The 27755-nt window shown below is 38.5% G+C and overlaps 2 protein-coding genes across 2 annotated transcripts in view; one reads left to right on the top strand and one right to left on the bottom strand.

Moving 5' to 3' along the window:
• The window catches only part of UBAC2 (UBA domain containing 2), an 87163-nt gene that overhangs the window by 36940 nt on the left and 22468 nt on the right, over positions 1-27755 (bottom strand). The gene's annotated exons all lie outside the window — the stretch shown is intronic.
• Positions 304-9241, top strand: GPR183 (G protein-coupled receptor 183). Its single transcript, XM_041423399.1, has 2 exons — positions 304-373; positions 8083-9241. The coding sequence occupies exons 1-2, from the start codon at positions 333-335 to the stop codon at positions 9185-9187; spliced, it is 1146 nt and encodes a 381-aa protein (XP_041279333.1). The 5' UTR covers positions 304-332; the 3' UTR covers positions 9188-9241.

Raw genomic sequence — 27755 nt, 5'->3', positions numbered from 1 at the left:
AACAAAGTTTTTCTCATAGGAGAGAGATTTTAGCTGGGCAACAATTAGTCAAGTAAACCTCTGGGTCAAGTCCCTTCTGCGAAAGCCAGTAGTGCGTAACTTCAGGGGGAAGTGGAAGTGTTGTTTCTAATTACCCTCTTTGAGCAGACTAATTGCAAAAGGATCTAAAATAGATGCTTTCGCAGTAGGCAGCAAATCAAGACTGGCACACAAACAGGGCTGGGATTTTTTTAAGCACTTGAAAAAACCCTACCCCTCCCACAAAAGACTCACGTAATCACTCTTGAGAACAATGTGCAAGAGTAAACCTTCTCAGTCAAGGCATCCTGTTAATGCCCTTAACTGCTCAGAGGATCCAAGAAGCTACAGAGATGTAAGTAAAGAAAAGAACTAACTTTTTACTTTTTTCCTTTGCCACTGAGCAACAGCAAACAATTCCAGAAATATTTCCTTTTTTGCATTATACTGGATATTTTCATGTGGTAGTAGGGATAAATGAGCTTGGTATGGGAAAGACCCATGGAAGAAATTCTCTGATGTTTTATATTCCCATATTACTATGCTGCTCGTAAAGGATCTGTTGATCTGTTGATCTACCGCATCAACAAGCTATTCCAACTCCTTTCTCATAGTACAGCCTTCTGACCATCACAGGGAAACATTTCATACTGCCTTAACTTAGACAAATTTTAGCAATACTAATTTAAATTATACTGTGCAGAAGTAACTACTGCAGAAGTAAGGGAAGCACTCCAGCTCTAAAGTCACTGAACCTCACAGAATAATAGTAAGAGAGAGCCTTAAAACAAATCCATACTGTGGTTGCGAATGCATACCTTGCTTTTAACACATGCATTTCTTGTCTATGAAAACAGCCTTTATTATCAGCTTGAAAACTTCTCACTCTTCTCATGTCTGAAGATTGCAACAGAGCATTTTAAGAGTTCAAAGCTTTATGAGCTAATTCCTCTTTTAACTTCTAGTGCACATTTCCTTCAAGGTTTTTAGAAGGCATTCTTCTTCTGAATTGCAATGACCAAACATCTTTCTCCTTATTACTGACCTTTAGATATATTACAAGTGCTATGATTTTTATACACCTTCCCAATTTAAAACGATACATTTTTCCTATTATACTGTCAAAAACAAGACAGACTGTTCAACAGACAATAACTCAATTATCTTTTAGCTTAAAAAATAAGAGCATAAAATACAAGAGATGTGTCTAACATTTTCATGGCTGCTCCTGAAGAGACAAGGCGATTGAAAATTTACCTGGCAATTAGTCTTTAAGAGCTCAAATATCTTTTATTTTTTCTGGTCAAAAGACTCAGGAGTATGCATAGAGAATAATAAACTTAATATAGAAGCTGTAATCTGAAGCTGTAAACCCTAAAATTAAATACTGTACCTGTATGGGTTTCATGTAATTCAGAAAAAAACCCGAACTCAAATAGGTGTGCATGTTTTCTAGTACTAAAATACAAATCCTCATTTGACTACTTTTTTCTTCTGCTAGGAAGAATGTAATTTTCAGTGGCTCATACTTTTACTTTGCTTATTTGCTCTAGTTTTGGCTCTCCCCTTTTTACATTTGATACACCTAAGCATTTGGTATAAACTGAAGGGAAGTTAATGATCTTAGCATCAGTACAGCTCTTCAGGTCAGTATGTGTTTTTGGCAGAGATTATTTAAGTTAGAGACACTTTTTGTAGAACACATCACCCTTGAAAAGAGAGATCCAACAGATAAGACCAGGGTATACCCTTCAAATGACTTCCACTTTTTCTTTAATTAGTTATGCACTTCAACTCAACTTCTTTTATTCCCATCTCATTTACTGTAGTTTCTATTATTTTTTAGCACCAAATATAACTGTCATACAACTGTCATGCAAAATCTATAGTAATGGACTATAGACTAGATAAAAATCCCACACTGTTGTGCACTTGCATATTCTGTTAAGCAGCTAAAGAATATTAGAATATTAGAATATTCTAATTCTTTATAGCCACTGTTAAGACAATTTAAGACACTGTTAAGACAACATTTGGGATTCTCTGATGTGTGTATTACAAATTTGGGTTTACTGTGTCAACAAATTTGGATCTATATCAAAGAAGGATAAAAGCACTAGCCTGGAAACTCTCTCATCAAAATTAGCTGTGGGTTGTGACCTGAGGACTCCATCTTCACATCACTAGGCCTTTAGAACACAAAACTCAACAGCTTTTGAAAAGAAATTAACAAAAAGCACTAGAAGCATATGAGCGTTAAAGTGTTAGAAAGAAAGAGGAAGTTTTAGGACATGCCTGTCTCACGCCTCAGTTTTTATTAAACTACATGCAGTCCCGCGTTGCCAGTCCACACATACACCATATTATGAACCTTAGGTACGTGTTCTTTCTATTTTAACAAGGTATTCTACTATGCAACTTAGCACACACACTTTTTAATACACGTAACTTAGTTGAATCAAGCCTTTTTCTCAAACAGAGAACACTCTACAATAGAGATCACCTGCATGGTAAAATAGAAATACAAACGGTAAATATGACTGGTCACAGAAAAAAAAAAATTTTGATATTAAAGAAAATATTTAAACCTACAAAAACATAGCACTGCATATTTCTCATCTTCTACTGTTTTAAAATAATGTAAGACCTACAAAGATTATATCTATAGAGGACTGTAAGATCAGTGAATCTTGCATAGAAGAGAAGTCTCTTTCCTGACCATTCCTTTAAAATAATTTATACTTTTTATAGAAAAGAAAGAAATAGAAAACAACATAACCCCAGCATAGAAACACAACACTAACCCCCAACATCATTTGTTAAAGAATTATTGTCTATCTCACAGTGATTAAACCATACTATGTATAGAGAGCCAGGAGAGACCTTTCTAATGAACTGCTGTGCCTTTCAAAGAATATAATTAGTATCCTTAAATTAGCAATTGGACCAGGGACAAATGGACCAGGGATTCATCTTCAAAGAATGAAAATTAGGAAGAGACACAGAGAAATCACACGTTAGATTACAATACAGAGTAAAAGCCTTCTATATGTCCCCTGTTCTGCCGAAAAGATAGATGGTGCTTCTCAGCAAAAGCAGGAGATGAGAACAAGAAGAAATTTAATTTAGCACACAGAGAGAGCTTTGTACCGCTGCTTGCACACAATCCCAACCCATGTAATCTAAGGTGCTACGCTGCAATTGCTGGCTCACAGCTTAAGTCTATTCTTCTTAACAGTTAAATGTATGTAAGATTATGATACTGCATACAAAGCTCATCACACACAAACATGTCTGTGAAGCACAGGTTTGGATTACACAGTACTTCCAGACTGGGGTCACCATCCTGCTCATCAAACACCTTTGCTGTGGGGATTAAACACAAAACAAATGTATAAACATAAAACAAATTACTGATGCCAGTCAAATGTTTTCACACAACATGAATCTCCCACACAAGCTATTTTTCCTTCTTTGATGAGATTACAATAGTGGTTTAGAAAGACACCTGCACAGATTTCAGACATGCTAGATTTTGTAAGCAGCTTGCCCTTGTGTTGCAATTTTTTTCCCCCAGATGAATGCTATTGCTGTGACACATCAAGAAGCACAGAGAACAGACTAGCAGCTGCCGAGCTAACAAACCTCATAAGTAATTTGAAAGAAATTTGCTGGTCAAAAAGCAAATGTAGTGCTAAGACTTGAAAATGGCATGGGAAAGAACATTATAGAACAACCTGCACTGGTTGCAAGCCTGGGCACAGTATTTAACAGTAAAATTAATTTTAAACTCTCCCAGACAGGTTCTCCCACATCAAAGAGCAATGGCCATGCCCTTACACTGGAGATACCCTATGACAGAGTGAATCAGAGAAATACTCCTGGATCACAGTGAACTAATTTCACAAACTCCCAGTGCAATGCATACATAATTCACTGAGCAGAAAAAGTAGTGGTGAGTTTGCTTCCAGGCACACTAATACCAAGAGGCATCTGGAACCTCAAGTCCTGTGTGGGACACAGCTGCAGTTAGAACAGACATCACAGGATCATTTCATCTTGTAGTGAAATATTTGAGAAGCTTACCTTGAATTGCCTAAACCATGAGGTTGTGTAGAGACTCAATGAAAACAGCAATTGAAAATTAATTTTAGAGACATTTAAGAGAGAGACACACACATTTTGTTTAACAGGGAAGTTGACTGACCAAAGACTAGAGTACAAATGGGTAATCTGCTTTCTCTTCAGTTCTCCAAAACAAACAGCATCTTAGAAAGTATGCTTTAAATGAAAAGTTACCAGAATCCATACACAATAACTAAAGCTATATAATTTGAATAATACAGAAGATTACATTAAATGAGTAAGTAGTCTGTGTCACTGAGTGTTTATAGACTCAGAAAATGTGAAAACCCGAACAACCTTCCTTACAATGCAGATATGCAGATAGGAATTTTCAATACCTTATACCTTAACATTTTGGCATGTAACTCTAAGCCAAAAACCTCTGCTACCTGTTTTCTTAAACAATTTAATTGGTAAGGGAAATTAATATTATCTTTCTTCCAAGTATATATTCCAAAGTAGTATCATTAATAAACCTGGAAAGCCATTGGAAGGGTCTTCAATCCAACAATCTAGAAGAGCAAAAGTTTTAGTAGTGATTCTGGAGAGTAAGTTCATTGGTGCATCTGGATTTGGGACAGTCAATGGCCATGTTCTCATGAGTTATTCAGGCACACAGATCATTAAAACAGAGTCATGTCCAGCTAATCTGAGGTTTGCAGCAGTAAGGATGTAACATTCTCCATTTATTCTCCAATAATGCAAAACTCACAAAAAGTATTCAAAATGTTCTTTTTTTAGATACATTCTGCAGAGGATGTCATATGCTGTATGTGTAAGATCACTCAGGATTGCTGCCAAGAAATAATCAGCAACCTGACACAAGGAGTAGGTTTTTGTTTTTTTTTAAAGATCTTATCTTACTTAATAGTCTAGACACCTTTCAGGAAGAAAATGTGGTTTTTAATGAAGCCCTCCCCAAGATTGCCAAGAAAATGTGAAATACCTGCTGAGGTGAATGGAGTTCATCCAACAACAATTAAGAGTTCAGAAGGACAAAGATATCACCACAGCTTGGGTGCTGCACATTATGCTGGATGGTATCAACCTTACCATCTGTTTGGGCCACAAACCAGATATCTCCTTTTTTTATTTTTTTTTTAATGAATATATTCAGGTACTGCAGCGCCTAAATACCTTGGTGGCTCTCAAAAATGCCCATACATACCTACAGGTAGACAAAACACTAATACTAATCTACAGCATTGTAAAATGTGTTCCCTACATTAACAGTCAAAATATTTTGGGGATAACAGAGAATCAAAAAGAATACTTTTTGCCCCTAGGGCTGACTCCCACAGCAGGCAGAAGAGGAGCACACCCTGGCTGACTGCACACTGCCCTAGAAGATCCATGAGCTGTGCTCCTCCAGCTTTCTCCTCATCCATTTGTGGCCAGTTTGTTCTGCCGTGGAACTGCTCCCAATAGATACCGATGTTAGCACCACAGATAGACACAAACACTTGTCTCAGCTAGGACTCCTTCTCAATACAGCCACACTTGTATGTGAGGATGAACAGCCTATTTTGAACAACAAGTTCTGAATTCATTTATTACATTAAAGATCCAAGTTCATAGCACAAAATTAGGTAACATGCAATTTATGAAATTCTACTCTGGATGTAAAAAATGACATATTTTACTGAATATACAGGTTTCTTCTTAAACTATAGTTCAATGTGCTTGTATAATAGATATTCTACATTTTACTAATATTTATAGAAAGAATATGAATGGATGTGACAATTATGTGCACTATTTCAGAACCTAAACTATTACAACTTTAAAGCAAAAAAAACCCCATGCACTTAATATGCTGTAGCTAGTTACTGCAATTGAACTGTTTATCACAAATCTTAGATTGTTCTTTCCTAAATATATTGATAAAATTATTTTAACTAAATTTCGAGAAAGAGATTAATAGAAGAGACACATGATGCTGGGAGTGGGAACAAGAATTAGAAGTATTTAAATATGAGAAACAAAACAAAATACTTCACTGACTCATATACAGGTACCTACACAAACCCACACCATTTTATGCAAAGCCTGTTACACTTAGGTAAAACAGAATCCATCCTAAACACTTCTACAAGGGAAAAGATGGGAGGAAATCATACCAGAACTATCCTCAGGGTAATAACTACTACATTAATCAATCACGAAAGACACTAACACCAAGACAGCATGAACAATGCAGAATTAATTAATATAAAATTACTGACATCCTTAAACCTGCACTACAGCTGGAGCTGTTATTCAACAGATTAGTTCCTTTATTCAAGGCACAGAACTCCCAATTCAGATTTGACATACAACCCTGAATGCAGTATGCCCCTGTCTTGAAAGACAGTACTTACTTCACAAATACCTAAGAATCAGAACATTGTACATCTATCAGTCAAAAATTACTCACCTGTCTTCCCTCCTATCTATGGAATGCAGCAAACACAGACTTAATGTACTACCTGGAAGTCAAATTTCTTCCTTAAACATGTAATGTAACTAGTTTACATATTTTAATACACATCATCCACTATCTGCAGGTTTACTGTTTACAGAGAAACATTAATTGTGAACATCCTGAAATAAGAAGGACAATCTCCTCAAATCATGAAAGAAAATACTAACCTTTAAATGCTTTCACAAATTAATAAAAGGATAAGGAATGCTTTCTAAAATGTGGTTTAAATCCCTTAAAACTGAGAGGTATTTCCCAGAAAGACTTTTTGCAAGTGCAACAGGCTACAGTTGCTTGTAAATGCTGTGTGTGGAATGACAGATCCTCAGAAATAACACAGACATGTTTATTAAAGGTACCAGATAGACTCAAAATTCTAATTACAACAGATTTTATCTTCAGGTAGTATCCTTTGTTAAAACAGAAGCAATCTTGTTTTGATTGCTGTTTCAATTCATAAATGGTGCCTCTAAGAGGCACCCTTTTGTAGAACAGCTGCCTGAGGAGTAACATGACATGCCCCATCCTTTCTGAGCTTCATGCTTACACTACACAGCTGTCAGGTAACAGCAGACCTAGGAAATGTTTGCACTGTGAGCAGTATCAACAGAATGGGGTGCTTTCCATTTCTGAAATTCTGCTGGATCATTTTAAAATATTTTTCAGCCCTCCAAATCACTGCCACTTTGCAACTGTTGTATGCTACTCATGACTATAGAGATGAAACAATTTCTAAAATCTACTAAATTGACAAAGTGTAAAATAGTTCACCTGCGCTACCTCTCTTTACCAGGGTCACTAAAGAGTGATTGAAGTAGTAGTCTTAAGAATTTATGTATGCAAAAATATTTAAATTAGATTTCAAAAGCCAATTCTTAAAACTAGAATTAAACAAGTTATTATGGTTAGAATCTTTGATCTTAAAGGTAATTTCCAACATAAACGAATCTATGATTCTATCATAATGTCAATACAATAAGAATGCTGAGAAAAAAAAAGTTTCTCTAAACAAGTTAAAGCATCACAGTGTGAACTGTTAAGAATAAAAATTCTCTTAAAATTAACTAAAACACATTTAAAACATCTTGTCTGCTTGTCTGATCCTTGGGGACTTCATTTGATGCTTTATCATGTGGTTTCTTCACACTCTTTTTCCGCCTCAGGTCGCTTTAAACAGTCTGCCAACTTCTGAGCATCTATAGACTTCACTTCCAAATATATTACATCCCTGGTTTATTACTGCCCCTGTCTAATTTTCTCTATTAGAGAGGCAACTGGGAACAAGACAGAAAAGCCAAAAGGAGGCATCTGTTTGTTTACTTTCAGATAGAGTCTTGAAAAGTATTTCACAGCAATGAAGTTTCTTTTCATTTTTTTAGCCTTATTTTGCAAGAGGCTGTCCATTATTACATAGAAGTAGTTTATCTACATTTCTTACAAAATGTTCCCTTTTGTTGTTTTTTTTTTTCTCATGTTAGGTCTACCGAGCTTCCTGCAACAACAGTGGTGGCAGAAATGGACCCTTTCACAGCCTCTGAGACCAACATTTCCACCTGTGACTTATACGAGCACAAAGACACAGCACGGATTTTATTGTCTGTCTTCTACGGCTCCATCTTGATTCTTGGAGTGCTTGGAAACACCATTGCCCTCACCGTCATTTTTAAAAACAGAAAGAAGATCAACTCCACTACCCTCTATTCAACAAACCTCGTCTTCTCCGACCTGCTGTTCTGCATTGCCTTGCCAACCAGGATCGCCTACTATGCCCTGGGATTCCACTGGCCGTTTGGAGAAGCGCTGTGTCGAATCACCGCGCTCTTGTTCTACATCAACACCTACGCAGGCGTAAACTTCATGACGTGCCTGAGCATTGACAGGTTCTTCGCTGTCGTCCACCCCTTCCGATACAAGATCAGAAGGATTAAATATGCCAAGGGCATTTGTGTCTTTGTCTGGTTTCTTGTATTCAGTCAAACTTTCCCGTTACTTATACAATCCATGTCAAATGAAGAAAATGAAAGGACTACATGTATGGAATATCCAAACTTTGAGAAAATAGAACATCTGCCATTAATACTTCTTGCTGCCTGCTTAATAGGGTACCTTATTCCTCTGGGGATTATTCTATTTTGCTACACTCAAATCAGCTGCAAACTTTTTCAAACAGCCAAGGAAAATCCATTGACCGAAAAATCAGGGATAAACAAAAAAGCCATCAATACAATCATATTTGTAATTATAGTGTTTATCATCTGTTTTACTCCTTACCATGTTGCAATCATACAACATATGATTAGGAAACTTCAGCAAGAACCCTTGTGCACTGAAAAGAAAATTTTCCAGAAGTCACTCCACTATACTGTATTTCTGATGAATTTTAACTGCTGCCTAGATCCTTTCATCTATTTCTTTGCATGCAAAGGATACAAGAGAACTGTACTGAAAATACTGAGACGACAAGTGAGTGTATCAATTTCAAGTGCTGCCAGGTCACATCACGAAGAAAGCTCCCGTGACGCAGGAGAAACGCAAATGACGGTACTTGCTAAATCTGCCAATGGAAAGTTACCCGAAAAATAAAGTCTGTAGTACACCACAGTGTACCAAGACTAAAACTCCAGGGTTCATAGCAAAAACTCTTAGTGCTCCCCTACAGCAGCTTCAGTAAAATTCTGTTTCTCAGGATGTCAGAGAATCAAGGAGCGATAGACTGAAAGAGATTTGTCACAGGACAGCAGGAAAACTCAGCATTATAATCTTCTTGCTGCATCCTTTTGACTGATCTCTTATTTTTCCCAGGAAATATGCACCATTGTGGATGTTCAGATGCCATGCTGCACATACCTATGCCTGGATGTTACTGACTCAAGCAGAGCCAAATCACAGTTAGGATTGAGCACAAATATAGCTTACAATTCAGATCAACTACAACCAGAACATCTGAAAATTTCAAGACCTCTAGCTGAGCTCCAATTACAGCAATGGTTTTCTTGGCCCAGTCACACAGACAGAGGAAACAAAATTTTGAGATAAAATGGACAACTTTGCACATTTGACTATGACAAGTACTTAGTTTATAGCTCTTTGGAGGTGAAACTACATTTTACAATATTTGGAGCACAAATGCCTTATTGGACAATTCACATAGAAAACATTGTCAAATATAACACATGAAAAGCTAATTAACTGTTTGGTTCTCTCCAACACTGAGCATCTCCTGTATGTAAAATCACTCATCTTTACAAGGTGTATTATCGCTTTACTCCTTTTCCTAAAGGAAAACTTTCCTTTGTAGTATGTATTGTAAAAAGTCTCTCTCTACTCCTGTTGTATATAGATTATTTATAAACACAAATTGAAGCAAAAGACTGTAATATGAAAACGGCACCATTTCAGTTACAAGAACAGTGATACAGCGTTCTTCAGAACTTCTGCTGAAGTCAGGACATATGGACATATGACAAACGCTGTAGAAACCTGAATAAATGTTCATAGCTGAGACCATTCAAAAAGTAAATTAATGGATTAATTCTGATGTTGTGAGATGGCTACCTCTCTTTAAGCATTGTTTACTGGAGAGATCAATAAATGAGAACAGCAGAATTGGCTGGGAAAGAACAAGTTTTCCCATCATGTCTTCATACAGTATATCTGGGATCCCTTTAGGCATGCTGAAATTGGCTCAGGAAATAGACCAAATGACTTAAACACATCCTGCTGGAATCAGCTCAATACCAGCTGAGAATCCAGGATGTAAGCCCTGGGTTCCTGCTGATGTGCCCTTCCGTCACATTTCAGCTTCCTTCCCTACTTTATTCCTGGCCCCTCTATCTTTTCTTCAGTGTTCTATCTTATTAGTATTCCTTCGCTGGCAAACACAACTTGGTACCTCAACCAGGAGGTTGTGGTGGAAAATTAAAGAGTGCCTGATAATCATCAGTAAAAGCTATGCCACATGTTAGAACAAATTTTATTTATTTCAGCTGTATCTTTCTGATATTGAGGCTATATTGGAAGTCAAACAAACATATTACATTTGTCATCTTTGCAATTCCTTCCTTCCTCACATGCTGACCTCTGCCTACCTGCAAACACGGAAGGGTCATACCTGACAAGCAGTATGGAAACATTAAATTAACAATTAATTTTTTATGGCAAAGAAACCACAAAACCCCCTATATTTCATACCACTTAGACTGCCAAAAATGAGTTTCTAATTCTAAAATACTAATTCTCTCTTTTTTAATTATAAAAGACACTATGCAGCTTCAGAAAAGCAGTGCAAGAAGAATAACTTTTATCAGAAGTCCTACTTAATTCTGTATGTTCTAGAGGTTCTGCTCTTGTCAGCTTTTTTTAATAAACTATTTTAAAACATTATTTAAGAATGTGTTCCTATTGAATTAAGCAAATGGTAACCAGATAAAATCATAGACCACTCATGAATACATATAAGTGGTAGAAATAAAATATATGTATTGCTAACATCTCACTAGTACAAGCTTATTTTATTCTACTAATGCTAAAAGCTAATTTTCTTCTACTAGGCTTTTTTGAGTTTTCAGTATGCATTTCATCTAACTGTGATTATAAAATCTTAAAGACAAGAAGTCTTTTTTTATATTTGTCTGTAAAATACAACTTAAATATGTATTAAAACACCACATACTGCAAGTAACTACACTCTTCTAAGTAGAAGCAAAGTGAAGATTTCTACTGAACCTCTTTCTCTATCCCCATTTTCTCACATTAGCAATTCTGTTATTTTCAATATTGGATTTTGTTTCTAAATCACACCAGCATTCGCAAACAGCTAACTTAACATCAAAATACTGCTCTAGCATGAGTCCAGTTAGATATAGGTTTGAGAAAAGCTACTTTTTTCTCATTATTTAAATGTTTCTCAAATGCAGAAGAAACCAATAAAATAAAAACTTTTAAAAGCTGAGATAAGCTCTGTTTCCTGACAAAAGTGCTGCAAGCACTGACATACAGATGGACAACGACAGTTCCTATCTGTGGCAGCTGATGCCACTGCTCCTCCTCACTCCTTGTCAGGATACACTCGCAGCTCAAGCACACTTGTGTCAATGAGGAGACTTTTCTGTCATCTGCCACAAGCAGCAGTGAGGGATTCACTTGGCTTGGGACACTGCACTGAAGCAAAACATTTAGAGAGCATCTGTCCTGTTCCTTGTACCAGCTGTGGCATGATACATGGCAGCCATCACCAGAGAGATAGTAACAACCTGCTGCATGGCACCAAAGGAGAACAGTGAGAGTAAAGAGTTACAGTTCTCAAACAAATGGTTTCCTCTGTGATGCCCTTATCCAACTTGTGGCTTGAAGTAGTGTGAGCTTTGCACAAAAAAAATAAGCTTTTTCTTTGGGGAAAGCTTTTCATACATTCTAAGCACTGTTCCTTTATGTGTGAAAGTCTGGTAAATGGTCACACAGACCTAGGACTCTTTCATGTTTTTCATGCACAAATAAAGCAACTGACAAGTAGCAATAGGTTCAAATGGCATGCTCATTGTGAGGATCTGACTGGAGCATTAAAAAAAAACTGGGTCTATTTGGAGGGTGAAGTCTAGTCAGGATCTTGAAACACATATTCTTGAAAAAACAACAGAATTTCTTTTATCTCTAAACTTTGGAGTGTCAGGCCAGGCAGTTGCTAAGAGGACTCCAACTATGTGGAGTCCCAGTACTAGTACTAACACTGCATGTCCACTGCTGACATCTCTCTCAAAACCTACCTGGTAGGGAATGTGACAGAGCATATAGAAAGCAAAAACTATGAAGGTGGCCAACTGGTATATTTTGGCTGTCTCTGTCCAAGTCCAGAAAAGAAAGCTGGATAGACATCTACTGTCAAACATATGATCAAGTAAAGTTGCACCATGAGAAAAATCCCAAAACACGCACACTTCCAGCAGAATAGCATCTAGTACCTTCATATTTTCTTTCACTGAGAACACAAAACTCAACAGCAATAGTGCAAGTACCCTCAGCTGCCTTGGACTCTAAGGTACTGAAGACTAACTGAAATTGTGGAGATAAAGAAGGCAGTCTTCTGTGGCTTACAGTCCAAGCAGAAGGGGACAGGTATTTCCCAGGGGATTGCTGTCTGTGTGGTCTGTAGTTCTGAAAGCTATGTAGATGAGGAAACTGTAAGCATCATGGTCATCTAGCAAAAGACACTGACAGCAACTGTCTGAAGTTGTAAACATGCTACCACGAATAACACAGTTCTTCAGGTTAGTTACTCCTCTTAAATCAGCAAACTCATTAGTGTAAAAAAAAGGAAGGTTTTGAGCTTTTTGAAATAGATATTCCATTTAAGGAAATTTTGTTCTGAAATTTAAAAGCTTTTACATTTGCAAGGAATGAAGAGACTCCAATAAACTGATGAGACAGCCTGCAATATAGCAAAAATAAATAGCATGCAGCTAAAGAGAAAGAGAAGAAAAGCTTTGCCTTATATGACCACTTCTGGAGGAACTGAAAAGCAGTGACATACTCTGCTCTCTTCTATCACCACATCTGTGGTACAGAGCAGGGGAACAACTGAAGATAAACTGAGGTTGTATTCAGCAGTATCCCACTGTGCTGGCTCAATACACAGCCAGTGTGTTGACAGACACACGAATTACTTGAAAAACAACAAATTTATCTGAGTGCAATATTTCCCCATACAGTCTTGGCTAATCTGCAGCCTGAAGACTAAGACTGTGGTACAAAATAAATACAAAAACTCTGCCAAGCTGCAACCCTTCTCTGAAGAAAAATGGGAATTACTGTTTGTGTAGTAAATGCTAAGATATATTTCCTCAATTTTTTTCCCCTCAGAATACTCCCTTGGCTTCCTGCAATGTCTAACTTTGGACTTCCTGAGGCAGATGTCTCATCTTTGCACATGACAGTCTCAATCAATATTTTCTTCCATCAGCCTGTCTGGTCCCTTTTTGAACTCAAATAAAATATCTGCGACTGCAGCATTTTGCAGCAAGAAGCTGCACAGAATAACTACCCGTGGTGTCTGGAGCCATTTTTGTTCACTTGTGACACCTGGCAGTTTCAGCTGAAGTCCACTGCTTCTTGTACCAGAAGTGAACGCAGTGACTCCCTATTTACTCTGTACACAGTACTTGTGATTTTACAGACCTGCATCAAATACCCTTCCTTCAAGTTATCTTGTATCTTCTGTGAACAGTCAGAACAGCTGTTCACCACTTCATTCAAACTCTAAAGAAGGAAAGAAGGCAAGTATAAATAAAGAATGGGAATCCAGCTGTGTTTGTGCTGTGTGGCAGAACAGGGTATCTCTATATACACGAGGTCAACAGCATACTGATCTACTTTTCTTACCATATTAGCATAAAGATTCTCTGAACTAGGATTTTGCCACATGACTGACAAATTTGGATAACCTTGCTCCAAGGCACTAAATAAGGAAGAATTGGACCTCAATGGGTTGGAAAAATGGACTCACATGAGCCTCATGAAGTTCAGCAAGCCAAATGCAGAACCAAGCTAGAATAACCCCACACAGCAGTGGAGGCTGGGCATGACCTGATTAGAAAGCAGATTGGCAAAAAAATCTGGTTCCTGATAGACAGGTTAAAGAGGAGCTAATAGTGTGACCTCATAGCCAAATGTGGCTGTGTTTAAAAAGAATTTTTTCCCCTCCATTTGGTACTTGTGAGATCATGCCTGGAATTCTGTACCAAGTTTTGGGCTTCCCAGTAGAAGAAAGATACTTGGCATACTGGAACGAGCCCAGCAGACTGCCACGAAAAATGTGGAAGGAGCTTGCAGCACATGTTGCTGGAGGAGAGGTAGAGGAAACTGAGACACACTAAGAGATGTTACTGCAATCTGCAACTGCCTAATGGGGAGGGATACAGAAAAGATGGCAACAACCAGTAACAGGCAAATGTTGAATCAAGGACCAATTAAACATTAAGAAGCATTTTTTCATCATGAGGTTAGTCAGGCATTAAGAAAGGTTCCACAGAAATATCTGTCCTTAGAGATACTCCAAACTTGATTTGGCACAGCCATGCTGAAATTAGTACTTGCAGGGCTGGGCAACATAATCCCCAGTGGCTCCTTTCAACTTGCCTCCTTTATGACCAGCAAATTGGTCAAAGTTAGACAGGAAAGCAACATGAAACTCAATGGCCTTGCAGTAAAACTAGCAAATTACAGAACTTTAAAATCTTCTGGTCTTGTCCTCTACCTATGCCCTTATCAAAATGCTGTCATTAGCATCCTCCTAAAATAAAAGAAAGGTCAAGACATGGCATAGATTTATTTTCAAAAAACTGCACTCATTTTTCCTCATTGCAAAAGTATGAATTTCTCCTCTTCCTCTTTTTTTCTCCTCAGTTGTGGCAGATGTTGTGCAAAGGGCTAAACTAAAAAAAGAAAGTTTTGCACCTGTTGGAAGGCAGCAACTGTGGTTATCCTATCCCCTCCAGAAAAGTATGCATTGTCTTATACCATGCAAAAGGAGAGCTGTGTTCCTCCCTCTAATCAGCTAAGCTTAGCAGTTTCATCCTTCCTGTGGCACGTAACTTTCAAGGGAAGTTGTGGTTAGTTTAACTCTAAGGCAGCCTACTTTAAATAGAGATGCTGAAGACTGATTATTCTCAACTCACCAGCCTGAAGAGCGGCCAGATAGTGTTTTATTGGCAGCTACTGATACCAAGGGACTAAGTACTAGATGTCTTAGTATCACAGCTCTGAAGTATGGACAGTTACAGCAACTCTGTCTAGAAGTAATAATGGCAGATCATTGTCCCTAGTGGGACAGAGAGAGATGAAGCTCCCCAGCCAGCTGTATGTGTGATGTGAAGCATTTTGACAAAAAGGGACAACTGAAGATTCCTCACAAGTTGTCAGATTACAAAGACAATTCTGGGTCAATTCTTTATTTTTGTCTTTCAAATAAAATAAATGCAGTGTATTTTCAATGCCAGCTATTTGAAACAGCCTGAACACCCACCAGAACCTTACTTCATTCACTGACATGGGGGCAAACCAACTATTTTAAATGCACACGGAGTAGCTGCCAAGATAATCAAGTCATCTGAAATTACAGACATAATAGATTACATTGTATTAATATCATTGAGCAAAGGTGTTTTACACTTTAACTCCTTTTAAGCCAAAATCTAGAACGGAAGCTCAAAAACTAACATACTCAGATGCCAGCACCAAAACTAAGGACCACAAACACCAGGGGTGACTGCAGGACACAACTCACAACTCCAGGTACAGCCAGGGCACCTCTGTCCCTCCTTGCTGCTCTCCTGCACCATTTCAGCTGTTCAGCCAGCACCCACATCCCAGGCCCCTGGCCATACCCAAGAGCATAAGGAGAGCAGCCCACAGCTGGCAAACCCAGAGGCCAAGCTCATGGCTCAGAGCAACCAGCTGGAGACCACTGCAGATGGAGAGCCCAGGGTCAAGGAAATGCCTCCTCATGCCTGAACTGGTTTTACTGCCCCCACAAAAAGTCTCTCTACATTTCCTCCAATGCATGAGGAAGCTGAACTTGGAAAAAATTAATTCCTCTGGCTACAGCCCTGCCTTCCTAATAGTGTGGTTGCTGGTGGTGTGGGGCCACTTAACGGTACAGCTCAATGTCTCTATTCAAGCAGTGAAGCACGACTGCCATCATAATCCCCTTGCAGTGCTTCTTGTGCTGCAGCTTGCAAATTCCTGCTGAAATTAAATGATTAATGATCAGATTTGTAATTTTAAAATGCCCACAAAAAACTGTAGAACAGACATCAATAAAGAGTTAATACCATAATGTATTTTAACTACAGATGAAGTCTCATTTTTATATGGTCCAGATAAGGTCTTCATAACACAAAAAAAAAAGAAAAAAAAATTCTCAGAAATCTGATTCTAATGCTCTTTCAAGAAGTGCCACTTTCTAGTGCCAAACAAAAACAGGAAACATGTGTGCCTCACTGGCCACAGACCCACAAACAGAAAAAAGTTTTGCTACTCTCTTTTCAGCGTTACTCAACTTTGTGAACATGTCAAAAAAAGGTCTAAGCAACTAAGAACCATGACTAATACTCCAATTCATCAGATGATACAACACAACTGCTCATAGAAGGATTCTTCCACACACAGGGTGCTGACAGCACTGGCCTGAGAAGAATGTCAGGGTGTACAAGCAGACACACCAAGAATTGCAGAGCACCTCAGAACTATAAAGAAAATTTTATTTTAGTTAAGTGACCTTTGCTTAGAACAGCAATACTTCTTCAATTGATAAGAAAACAAAAAATTAGCTGTATTTTGAACCAAAATGTTGGCAGTTGCAGAAATAACCTTATAAATAATGATTTACCGACTGTAGCAGACAGCAATGGACCCCTATTTTGTGAAGAAGCAGCGATCCACATAACTACTGGTTGAGCTGCAGGCCTCTGTATCACGCATACTACATGATCACTACTTAATCAAGACACACCTAATCAATAGTATAATTAATCACTATACGCACAGTCAATACATAATTACCCAATGTGTAGTCAATGCACACTTAAGTATATGTGTATAATGTAATGTCTCGTTCATATGAATTATCTGCAACAGTTTTGTGACTGCAGATTTATTAATGATATAAGAATGTACATTGCTTAAGGGAGTCTTGAAAGACATGTCCTTACTCCCTGCTGGGTTCTGCCAGTGACTGATCAATCTACTGTGAGAAGACCCTGAAGGAATACAAGTGATGTCAGAGCTGGTGAACCTCACGACAGATGGGATCTGCACTGTGTGCTGCCCCTGACCTGAGGTCCAGCCAGTGCTGTAACATCGCCTTGTTCCCAGCATTGGAAAAGATGTAGGATTTCATAACTTGCTATTGGCTTATCTAAGCTATTAATAAAGAGTTATCTGCCTTGCAAGTGTTTGTGCCTTTTTTACAGGGATTCAGTCCTTTCCTTGGTGCAAAAGACCTCATTGGTATTTTATTTATCACCTTTCCAACTGTGAATACCAGGACGATAAGGGATGAGTTGTAATTCTTTTCCTCCAAGAAATATTCAATCAAATCAAAAACACCAAAGCCACTAAATTAAAAAATTTAAATAAATTAATTTTTTAATGAGCAAAATGAAAAAACAAACTAATGATAAGGCTTTGTGGGGAATAAAAAGGGAATAAAAACATAAGCAAATTACTAGTCATGGAAAACCAAACAGTGAGTGATCTTAAAATCTGTGAGAGAAAATCAAGCAGTGCTCTCTCTAAGAAAAACTGTAATCAAGCAGTGGTTGTAAGAAAAAAAGGAATTATAACATGAAAAAAATTGAAAAAACATTCCACCTTTTATGGTGTAGAGATGGTAAAGAACACATAAAAATGAAACCACCACTTAAGACTACATGAACTTGGGAAAAAATGGCTAAAATTTTTAGTAGATCCTGTGCTTCATATGTAAGAGCTTAAATATTGGTGTAAAAAAATTCACAAACACATCAGAAGCTAAATAAACCTGTGTTTTATTCATTCAAAACAAATTTTACTATTTGAGGACTCATCTGTGGTTTCCAAAAAACCCCACTTGCTGGTCTTTGGTAACAACAACAAGCAAATGAAATACTGTGGGCAACATCACAATTTGCTCTCCCCACTTGGTTTCAGTTTTAAGCTTTTAATACTTTTCAATAAGCAAAGATTGCCAGCAGAGTGGTTAAAATTATTTTCAAATTAATGCTTTCCACTCTCAATATCTACCTCCCTCTTACAAAAACTGTTTTTTATGGAGAAACAATTTCTGACTAAAATGTCAAGTTTTTCTTTTAAGTATATTATTACAGAAAAAAGTTTGCTTTTATTTTTTTCAAGTTTTGTTGAAATACAAAAGATAGCAATTTATCTTTTCTCTTATTTTAATTTTTTTTTTAGTAAGTTCACAATGTTGGGACATTGTGCAACTCTCATTAGTGCCATTCCTCCCCTCCGGCCAACTCAACCCAAACTTCATTACATTTCTGTTTGCTCACACAGAACAAGAAAAAATCGAAACTGCCTCACCAAAGCACATTTCTTCCTAATCTGCTACCCTGATTTTAACAGACAAACAGTAAATTGCTCAGAGGCATGTGATATCTCATCATAATATGCCTATTGTGGAGTTTCTCCATAACAACTACTGCTTCTAATAGCCCTTGTTTAAAATTATCCAGTGCAGAAATCCAATTACAGCTCATTTATCTTCAAAAAGAGTTAAGACAGCTGGCATTATTTAGCCAGGTTGGCAGAGACACATGTAATGTTTACCTCCATAAGCTGCTTACAGAGTACTGACCACAGAGATTAATCTTGCTGCAGGGCAGACCAGTTTCCAATTGAAACAATTAGTTCTCAGATCTCTAACCATGCTTGGTACTTTCCACCTAACAAAAGCAACTAAACCATAAGTGTGAAAGTGATGAGTGCCTGCAATTACAAATGCCACTCAATACTCTGAATTTTAAAAGCACAGCTCATTTCAGGGAAGCCTTTCAAAGATGTTTCATCTTGTTTCCAGACACATGCAATCACTGGTAATTTTTTTTACTTTTTGCCAAATTACCTCCCACAGCTTTCATCCTCTAAATACTGTTAATGAACATGAGTGTGCCTATCTGAGAGGTGCAATAGCAGCTGCAAGTCAGAGGTAAGTATCCTAATTAATGTGAAAATGGAGCCACATTTGGATTGCCACATTTCAAGATCACCCTCAAAATCCTCAGCAAATCTTGATACCACTTAAAAAACACCTGATTATGCATTTGTTATTACATGTGATATCTTGAATGGCACAACTTTGTATAGGGCAGAGCTTTTGGATGATAATGACTCCTCTTACAATTACTAAAATCAGGGCTTGTGATACACCACAGAGAACCCCAGGTCAGAGGTTATGGTCTTCTGCCTCATCTACCCTCATCCTCTGTCAGGGGTTACCACTCTGCAGCAATGGATGCCTTAACATCAGGCACCTGAAGCTGGGCTGATATAATCAACTGTGAATCTTGTGGTTCAGAGCAATGGAAAGAGAAAGTCCTGTTCTACCTTCCAGCTACATGTTTCCATCACTTTCCTTGCTCTGGTGCTGGTATGCATCCACCCCAGAAGTAAGCTGGTTTAAAAACTTCAGCTGGGAAATGATCCCTGACAAAACACAAGCGTATATATGTTTTATTTCCAAGCATTATCTCCTGCTCTCACTGCCTGTAAGAAGTCAGATGACTCGTGCTGCAAGTGGTAGACAGGAAAGTACAGGTGAGAGCCAATTGGTTGCTCTGCAAGCAGCAGTCTCCACTTCAACCAGCTCAGCCCTGCTACAAAACTGCATCTTCAGCAGGTGAAACCAAGCCATGTGTGCTTGTTCTTACTGCCTCCCATGCAAGGCATTGGCAGAGGAGTGGAGAACATGGCTGGGAACCATGGTTATGGTTTGAACGAGTTCCACTCTTTCCATCAGTTAGAGCCCTCAGTTCAGGTGCCTCAGACCCCCTTGCACTCACCAAGTGTCACTTTGCATTTGATATAGGTATTTTTTGTCTACCATTGCTCTGTCTCTTCTGCCCCATATGTTAAGATCTTCCTATTTCCCTCAAGAGTAAATATGTTTGGTCTCATTTTCGATCCTGTCCCCTTACTTTTTCAGCTCTTTTCATAATCAGTCCTGTATTAAGCACAAATTACTTTAAATGAGTCCCTACTATACATATTTGGTGCAAGATTTTTTTTTTTTTCCGATGGGATTAATCAGTGAGAGTCTGGAAGTGCATCACTTAAGGACCAAGACATTTCAGCTTAATGCCAGAAAGGTGGAGTCCTGACTGTCTACTCTCCTTGTTGATTAAACATAGTGTGGAAGGAGTGAAACACACCCTAACTTTTCCATTTGCTTACCTCAAACTTCTGACACACAGAAGGAGTTCAGAAGTAGATCTGAAGATAGAGATATGCAGATAGCTAGTACATTCCTGTCTCCAGTTATAAGCAAGAAGTCCCTTTTTTCCTTTGAATGAATATTTGCAGGAACATTCACTGGGATTACTGTAAATACTCACTTCTTTTAACCACAGCCCAAAAAAAGTTACTTGAAGAAGGATCGTAGTGATCCCACTGTGCAGCCGCGGCCTTGTGTTTGCCCCGACACCTCACAGTCTACTGTTTACTACAACAGTTTGTACAGAGACAGTTATTGCACTGAAGAAGCAAGAAATACTCCTGAACAACCTTTAGAAATATAAAAAAAGTGCTTGATGTCCAGGAGATAAAGAAATGCCCCAGTTCTAAAAAAAGAAGGTGTAAATGAAACACCAGCAGGATGATTTTCTGACAAGTGATACAAGAATGTGGGATGAATTCTGAGGAAATCTTAAAAAAGAAAAGAGGAAAAGCACAGGATGTTCCACTGTTTCAGCCACATAAGCTTCAATCTTCTTTCATACTTGTGGCAGAGCACAAAACGACCAAAACACTGTCAAAAGGTGAAAAAAACTGGTGGCCACAGGCTCAAAGAGATGTGGTATAAGGAAAGACTGCATCAAACGAACACCTCACTAAGAAAAAGGATCATTAAGGGAAGGCAAAACAAGCAAAACCACCACTCATCAAGCCCTTGCTAAAACCCCTGGTGACAAGAAATAGAAAAGCTCTCCACAGAAAAGCACAGAAATTAATGGTGAGTATCCCTTCATGGAGCAAATTTTATAAAGTGTACGAGACAGAGAAATAAAAAAGTTAAAAAACTGAACAAAAGTTTTAAAATTGAGAAACGTATTTTATCTCATACCAATGGGAAATCAGCTCATTTATGCACTACAAAGGAGTAAGTGCTTTTTCTTGACTCTTTCTCACTTAAGGACTTAGCAGATATGCTTTATCAAACCCAAAAGCTATCCCCAGGCCAGAAAAAAATGACAAAAAACAAAGTAGATGTGGTGTGACTGCCTTGCTAGCTGAGATAGTCCTGAACAAAAGCTCCCACTCAGATGGCAATGCTGTCATCACAGCTAATTCATCTACATCCTGACCAATCTCTCTGTATTGTCACAAAACTGGAAAAGGTGTCCACATATCTGACTGGTTCCAGAGCAAACATTTTTAAAACAGCTCTGAGAAACCATCCCAGATTTCCTGCTCATGACACACCCAACTGAAGCACTCAAAGACCCTCTCAATAATTTGTCAATACATAAAGTCAGTTCCACCAAATGATCCCTAACCAAAGCAGGAGAGTGATGCTCACCTTTCACACCTGTGTAATGCACCATGGCACTGTCAGCTTTAAGCTGTACCTGGACAGATGAAGGGACCACCCAGCCTGAAGCTGCTGCCTAGCTGATATACAGATAGGCAAAGTAAAGACACAAGGTCTCTGCTCCTCAAAAGATGTCACAGGAGGTTCCTGATTTAGGCCATTGAAATCTATGACTACATTCCTGGTAATGACGACAATAGGCTATAATCCCATGGGCACTGGCTGTACACTCTCTCTCTCTAACTATGCCCATGTGCAAGGCAAGCAAGGAGCAAAGCATGACCTGTGGACACAGTGCCAAGGGGCTCCATGAAGCACTCACATACAGAAGGATGTGAGGCTGCACACCCCAGCCTGAGTGAAGTGCCTGCCCACCAGGCCTGGAGAGGGAGAGCCTGGAAGCAAACTCATGCTTCTATGGGGGACAGCCAAGCCTTTTATAATCTTTCTGAATCTAAAGACAGCTGTCTAGCAGATCTTAAGGATCCTGACACTTATTCTGGTAAACTGCCACTTGTGAGGCACTCGAATAAAGAAGAGCAAGCAATCTCATTTAAGATAAGCACCTACTTCAAGAGGCCCTTCAGACCCATATAATCTCAAAAGTAGAACCTTATACTGGGAATGATCCAACTTGTAATGGAGATAGCTTTTAACTCTAATATATATACTTTTATTCTGCAAACTTCTTGCCTTAAGAGAAAACATATTTGACAGGTAGTGATCCAAGACCCTGGCATGCTACACACCTGAATTTCAAGGGTTATGATTTTATTGACTTGCTTTTCAACATTATTACTTTCACAGCTGTTCTTACTTCACCTGAGAAATATTTCCAAAATATGCAGATGCTACCTGAACTTACAGCTTCCTCAACTTCACCTGTTTAATATTTTCTGGAGTAAAGGAAGTGCAGAGAACCACCTGGGTAGCATCAGTCTCCCAGAATTCTTTGCATGGACAAGTCTGGCTACATGACAACTGCCTGTACTGGGGAGGAGAGGTGGGCACCACACATGAATGAGAGCTGTAGCCTTTCCTACCATCTCCTGATATCCGATCTTCACTGCACTATGAGCTCCAACATTTCAACACAGAAACCCTGCTTCTCTCTACCCTACTCATCCCACAAATGGCCCAGATCACCCAGTCCACACCTCAGTATGTGATGGGATGAAGAGGCTCTTCAGTCCCAGCTCCAATCTGATACAAGCATTAAATTATCTTATCAGGATCTGTATTTAGCATAATGCTTGGGCACAGTGGAGCCAGAGTGGAGCAATTAATGTTGACCTATGTGGCAAAGCACACAAGCTATTTTTGCCTCATTCACTATGACCTATTTTCATGGTAGAGACAATAAGTTGAAGCTAAATACAGAATGTGACTCATATATCCCCTGTTCAATATTTTAAGCATAATTCTGTAGAACAGTTGTGTTATTGGCTACTCCTCAGTCCTCTTCTACAGTAAATATTATTGGTAAATGTGCTATTTTTTAGCTGAGCCATTTTTTAAACTACTTTTGTATTCTTGGTAAAAAAAAATAAAATTTCTTCTAACCACATTATGATATGGATACTGTAATAGACATCATAACATATCTTCAAAGGCTGAAGACTAGTAAAGGGAGGTTTTAATGTTTATCTTATTCACACAGTTTGGCTTACTTCACAATACTTGAACATTAAAATGCTTCCCACCATTTTCGGGCTTTTTGGTCAAGAGACCATTCACACCTCCTCGTGATTCATGGCTGTAGTTCCACTTTTCCAATGAGTAAGTATTGTAAGGCACAAATTGCTGGCAGGAAACTCTTTAGCTTGTTCATGATAAAACAGAAACAAAATAGAAAAGCTGTAGCAGAAAAGTGATTTCTTTGCAAAACAAACTTCCCTATTAAGACCACCATATAACCCTTTTTCTCAACTACAGACCAAGGTATTTGAAGCAAAGTGATGACTAAACAAAAGGAGAGTATTCAGTAAGCATAAAATAAAAGCAAAGAGGAAATTTTAAAATATCTTGTTACTTATACTGAAAGTCTTCAAGGTCGTTTAACTGTGAAAAAGAGACATTTTTATTTCTAAATTCTTTAGAGAAACAACTGCAATACTTTTTTTACTAACTATACAAAGCATCTTCTGTTTCATGCACATTTGTTTTTTAAAGTCTCAGTCATACAACTGTACCTTCTTAGATACCACTGAACTTACTGAATCCATTTCTGTTCATTACTTTGGTAAATCAAGAGGGGTTTCTTTAAAGCATCAGTCACTGCAAGACCACCTTTGTGAAGTTACTTCATTACCCTCTTCATCTGTCCTAGGAGAGGAATCATAGCACCACACTCTATTTTGCAAAAGGCTACAACAGGCAGAGTATCTCCTCACACTAACAATGTCTTCAACTGCTCTGAAGAATTAGTCATTCATTTTTCTTCCTTCTTCCTCCACTGCAATCAAATAATTAACTGCCCTGCAAATACAGGGAGAGGGAAGAGATTCAAAGAACATCACTGGAATGGAAGCAGTTAATTCTGGGATGGAGGACAGTATCATTTACATGAAAGGATATCAGACCCTTCAAACAAAATGTAGCAATGTAGGCTCATAGCAGAACTAGACAGGAGACAACTGATGTTTCTAGGATGCAATGACTCCTTTAAGCTTGTTTCCCTTCAGATCAAATGACAGAGGGCACTGCAGTGAGCCAATTTGCAAACAATAGCTGAAATTATAATCTGTACAGAATTGTTTGACACAGACATCTACAATTAGATGCAGGATTTCCTTTTAAATTCCAAAGGGACTTCCACATCCCTGTCTTTCTTTACTATGGCTGAACATGACGAACAAACAAGGTGTTCCTAACTCCGGAAAGAGGAAGAGAAGAGAGGGGAAAAAACCCCCAAGCTGCCAGTAAAGACAGAAAGAAAGCTTGATCATGCCCACGTGGACTGAAAATATCCTTCAAGGGTCAACTGCTAAGCTAAAAAGGAGGCCCCTATTCCCACATAGGAAAGAAGCCATTGTTTATTCTCATGAAAAAATTTAATCATAAAACTTTCAGAACACTCCTTCTGAAAAAAATGGAATGTTGTGCAAAGAAAGTCATTGCTATTGTGTCTTATTTTAATAAAGACATATCAGACAAATACAACAACAAAATCAGAAAGAGAGTAGCTTAAAAACACAGAGTTCTCAATTTCTACTATTAGTTGTTCAATTTCTATTCAATGTTTCCAGTCTTCTCTTCCTCCACTAGGTGTCTTCTAATTATTCACTTTTTCAGGGTAAACTCAGACTATGGACAGTAAGTAAGTCTTTGCTTACAACCCATTCTCAGAATTTTATCTTAATGTACAGAATTAATTAAACAGAAATGCAAATGGGGAGACCTGTATGAAATGTAACTATTTGAGCAATAACAGAATTTGAAATTCCACAACTATGAGAACACTCACAGCTTCCATGTCACATGGTTTGTCCCTTTCATAGGAGAGACAAAGTGACTTTCATTCTTTATAATCGGTTTTCCTGAAAAACTGGCTATGTAACACAGGTGTATAAAGGAATTAATCCATCAGCCACTTCTGCTGTTCCAAAGATGAGTTGCTATGCTTGCTAAAGATCCGCAGATGGCAGCATTGATGCAGTAATTAGTCCTCACCACAGCAGAGGTCAAAACCATTTCACGCAACTGTTTCATATTTACGGCTAAATCCGATTTTCCAGAGTCAGAAATCCTAACACCAGGCAGCACAAGCACTGGGCCAGGAACTGTCACACAGTTAAAGAGAAGCCAGATCCAGGATCACTACTACAAGACACTGTGTCAATCACTCATTCAATAACTGTGACAGGTTAGGCCCCATTACGTTGGAAATAAACTACATCAACTAAACAGTAATGAACGCTGTGAACCACAGCTGCTGGTTCAGAGCCAGCCAGAACTGCCAGAAATGTTCACATTTCTTATGGTTACTTCCACATGCTGCCAAATTTGAAAGAAGGAGGAATACAGAAATGTCCAACATCCTGCCACCTTTACTGCCCTTTCTTCTCTCGCTGTTCCTTGTTCAAAACAAGCTTTGCACTCCCTCTCATTTCTGCTATTTGGGTAAGTGATATGAATTTGGTGGCCTCAAACATCAGATAGCACATGGCTCAGTTACAAGCAAATAAAGGCAATGTCCCAGATGTTCTAAGACTAAAATAAAAAAGCATTGACAGGCAGTATGATTTGGAGGCAAAGGATGAAAGTGGCAGAGAATACAAAACACACAAGTTCCAGTTGAGTTTCACTGCTCCATCGTATCTTAAAACCACTTTTACCAACACAATCTCTGCATAAGGAAAAGCTGCTTAAATGACTGAACTTCAGATTTATGCCCTGACTTACTCTCCTAGGCCTCTTGTCATGATAAAGCTCAGGATTTTCAGCTCCATCCCTTTCATATGTATGTGTATGTGTGTAAAACAGATGTAATTTTTGTAGTTGAACAGTTAGTTGGGAAATACAGAGTCCTCTGACTGGACCTAGCTCCATGTCTGAAAAGACAGTGACTCTGAAATCACCTGCTTACAGCCAGCAGAGCTGCTCACAGCCAGCTCAGAGCACAATCTGGCCTTGTCCTGGTGCTCTGGTGCACTGAGAACACTCATACTCAGCACCTCTTTCATTTCCCTCCCAGGACAATGCTGATCCTACACACCAAGCAAACCTGCCCAGCAGAGCTCCTAACCAACCAGATTCACTGCTGTGCAGCAGGCACCGGGCTGCTTTGTCCCAACCTGGATTATGTCAGCCCCTTTATCACTGTGATGCTCCTCTTTTGTCACCTCAACTGCACCACAGCACCCCAAGCTTCACAACCCCAACACTGCTGCTTGTTCACCTGTGCCAGGGACAGGTGGTGCAGGCAGAACAGCATTAGAAGACCATCACTTCTGCAAAGCAAGCTACCTGCCAGGGCTGGGCAACACACTGTAAGGCACCCTTGAAGTGCTTATTCTAATTCACACAGCCCATTCTCACTTCAGGTACTTTTGATTAAACCCTTCACTGCTCTGCTAAAGCCTAAGTAGCAATTTTTAATTGTTTAATTTCTGATAACATATACTTGGGCTAGTTACTGACAGAGCTTGTCCAAACTCCTGAACTCTGGAGGAGTCAGAACTCCTCTCCCTACTCCTGCACTTGACTTCATCAAAGGAATCTGAGTACATGCAGCTCCAAATAAGACATTTCTTTTGAAACACTAACTCTGTTCCTGGGAGGCATATCAAGTTTCAGAACAATACTTCTTATGCACCTGAGACCTTTAAGAGCAATTTAATAGTAAAAACACCACATACAATATACTTAGTAAGGAAAGAGTATTGGGAAAAAAATCTCTCCTCAACACTTCCAAACTGTAACTAACTAGTTCCTGACAATGCAGGTTTTAAAAAAGAAAATAAAAAAGTTGAGCACTCATGCTGGTTTAAAAAAACTGTTAAATATCTGTCATGAGAATTGTGCACTTTTTGAATTAGGAAAGCTGCTTCCCAAAAAACAGAACACAGGAATTTGTCAAAGGCAACATGGGGTCATCAATGAGCATGGAGCTGTGTTGGTATTTGCCATGAGCTAATATTAGACTATGGACACTCTGAGATTGCTGGTGTGTAAAGACTGCTGTCTCCAGCCCACTACCCCACACTGTCACTGACATCTCAGAGATTCAACTTTCATTTTAATTAATTTTTGAAGTATTGTTTCTTTCAAAGGCTGACTGACAGTGATAAACAGATCAACTACAGGCCAGATGCACTGTATATTTTTAGGTTATTTAGGACACAGGGT

This window comes from Onychostruthus taczanowskii, unplaced genomic scaffold (assembly GCF_017590055.1).
Source record: "Onychostruthus taczanowskii isolate IOZ18803 unplaced genomic scaffold, ASM1759005v1 scaffold77, whole genome shotgun sequence".
Classification (NCBI taxonomy): Eukaryota; Metazoa; Chordata; class Aves; order Passeriformes; family Passeridae; genus Onychostruthus; species Onychostruthus taczanowskii.
Note: the sequence above shows the minus strand (reverse complement) of the source record. Positions and strands in the feature narration are given on the sequence as shown.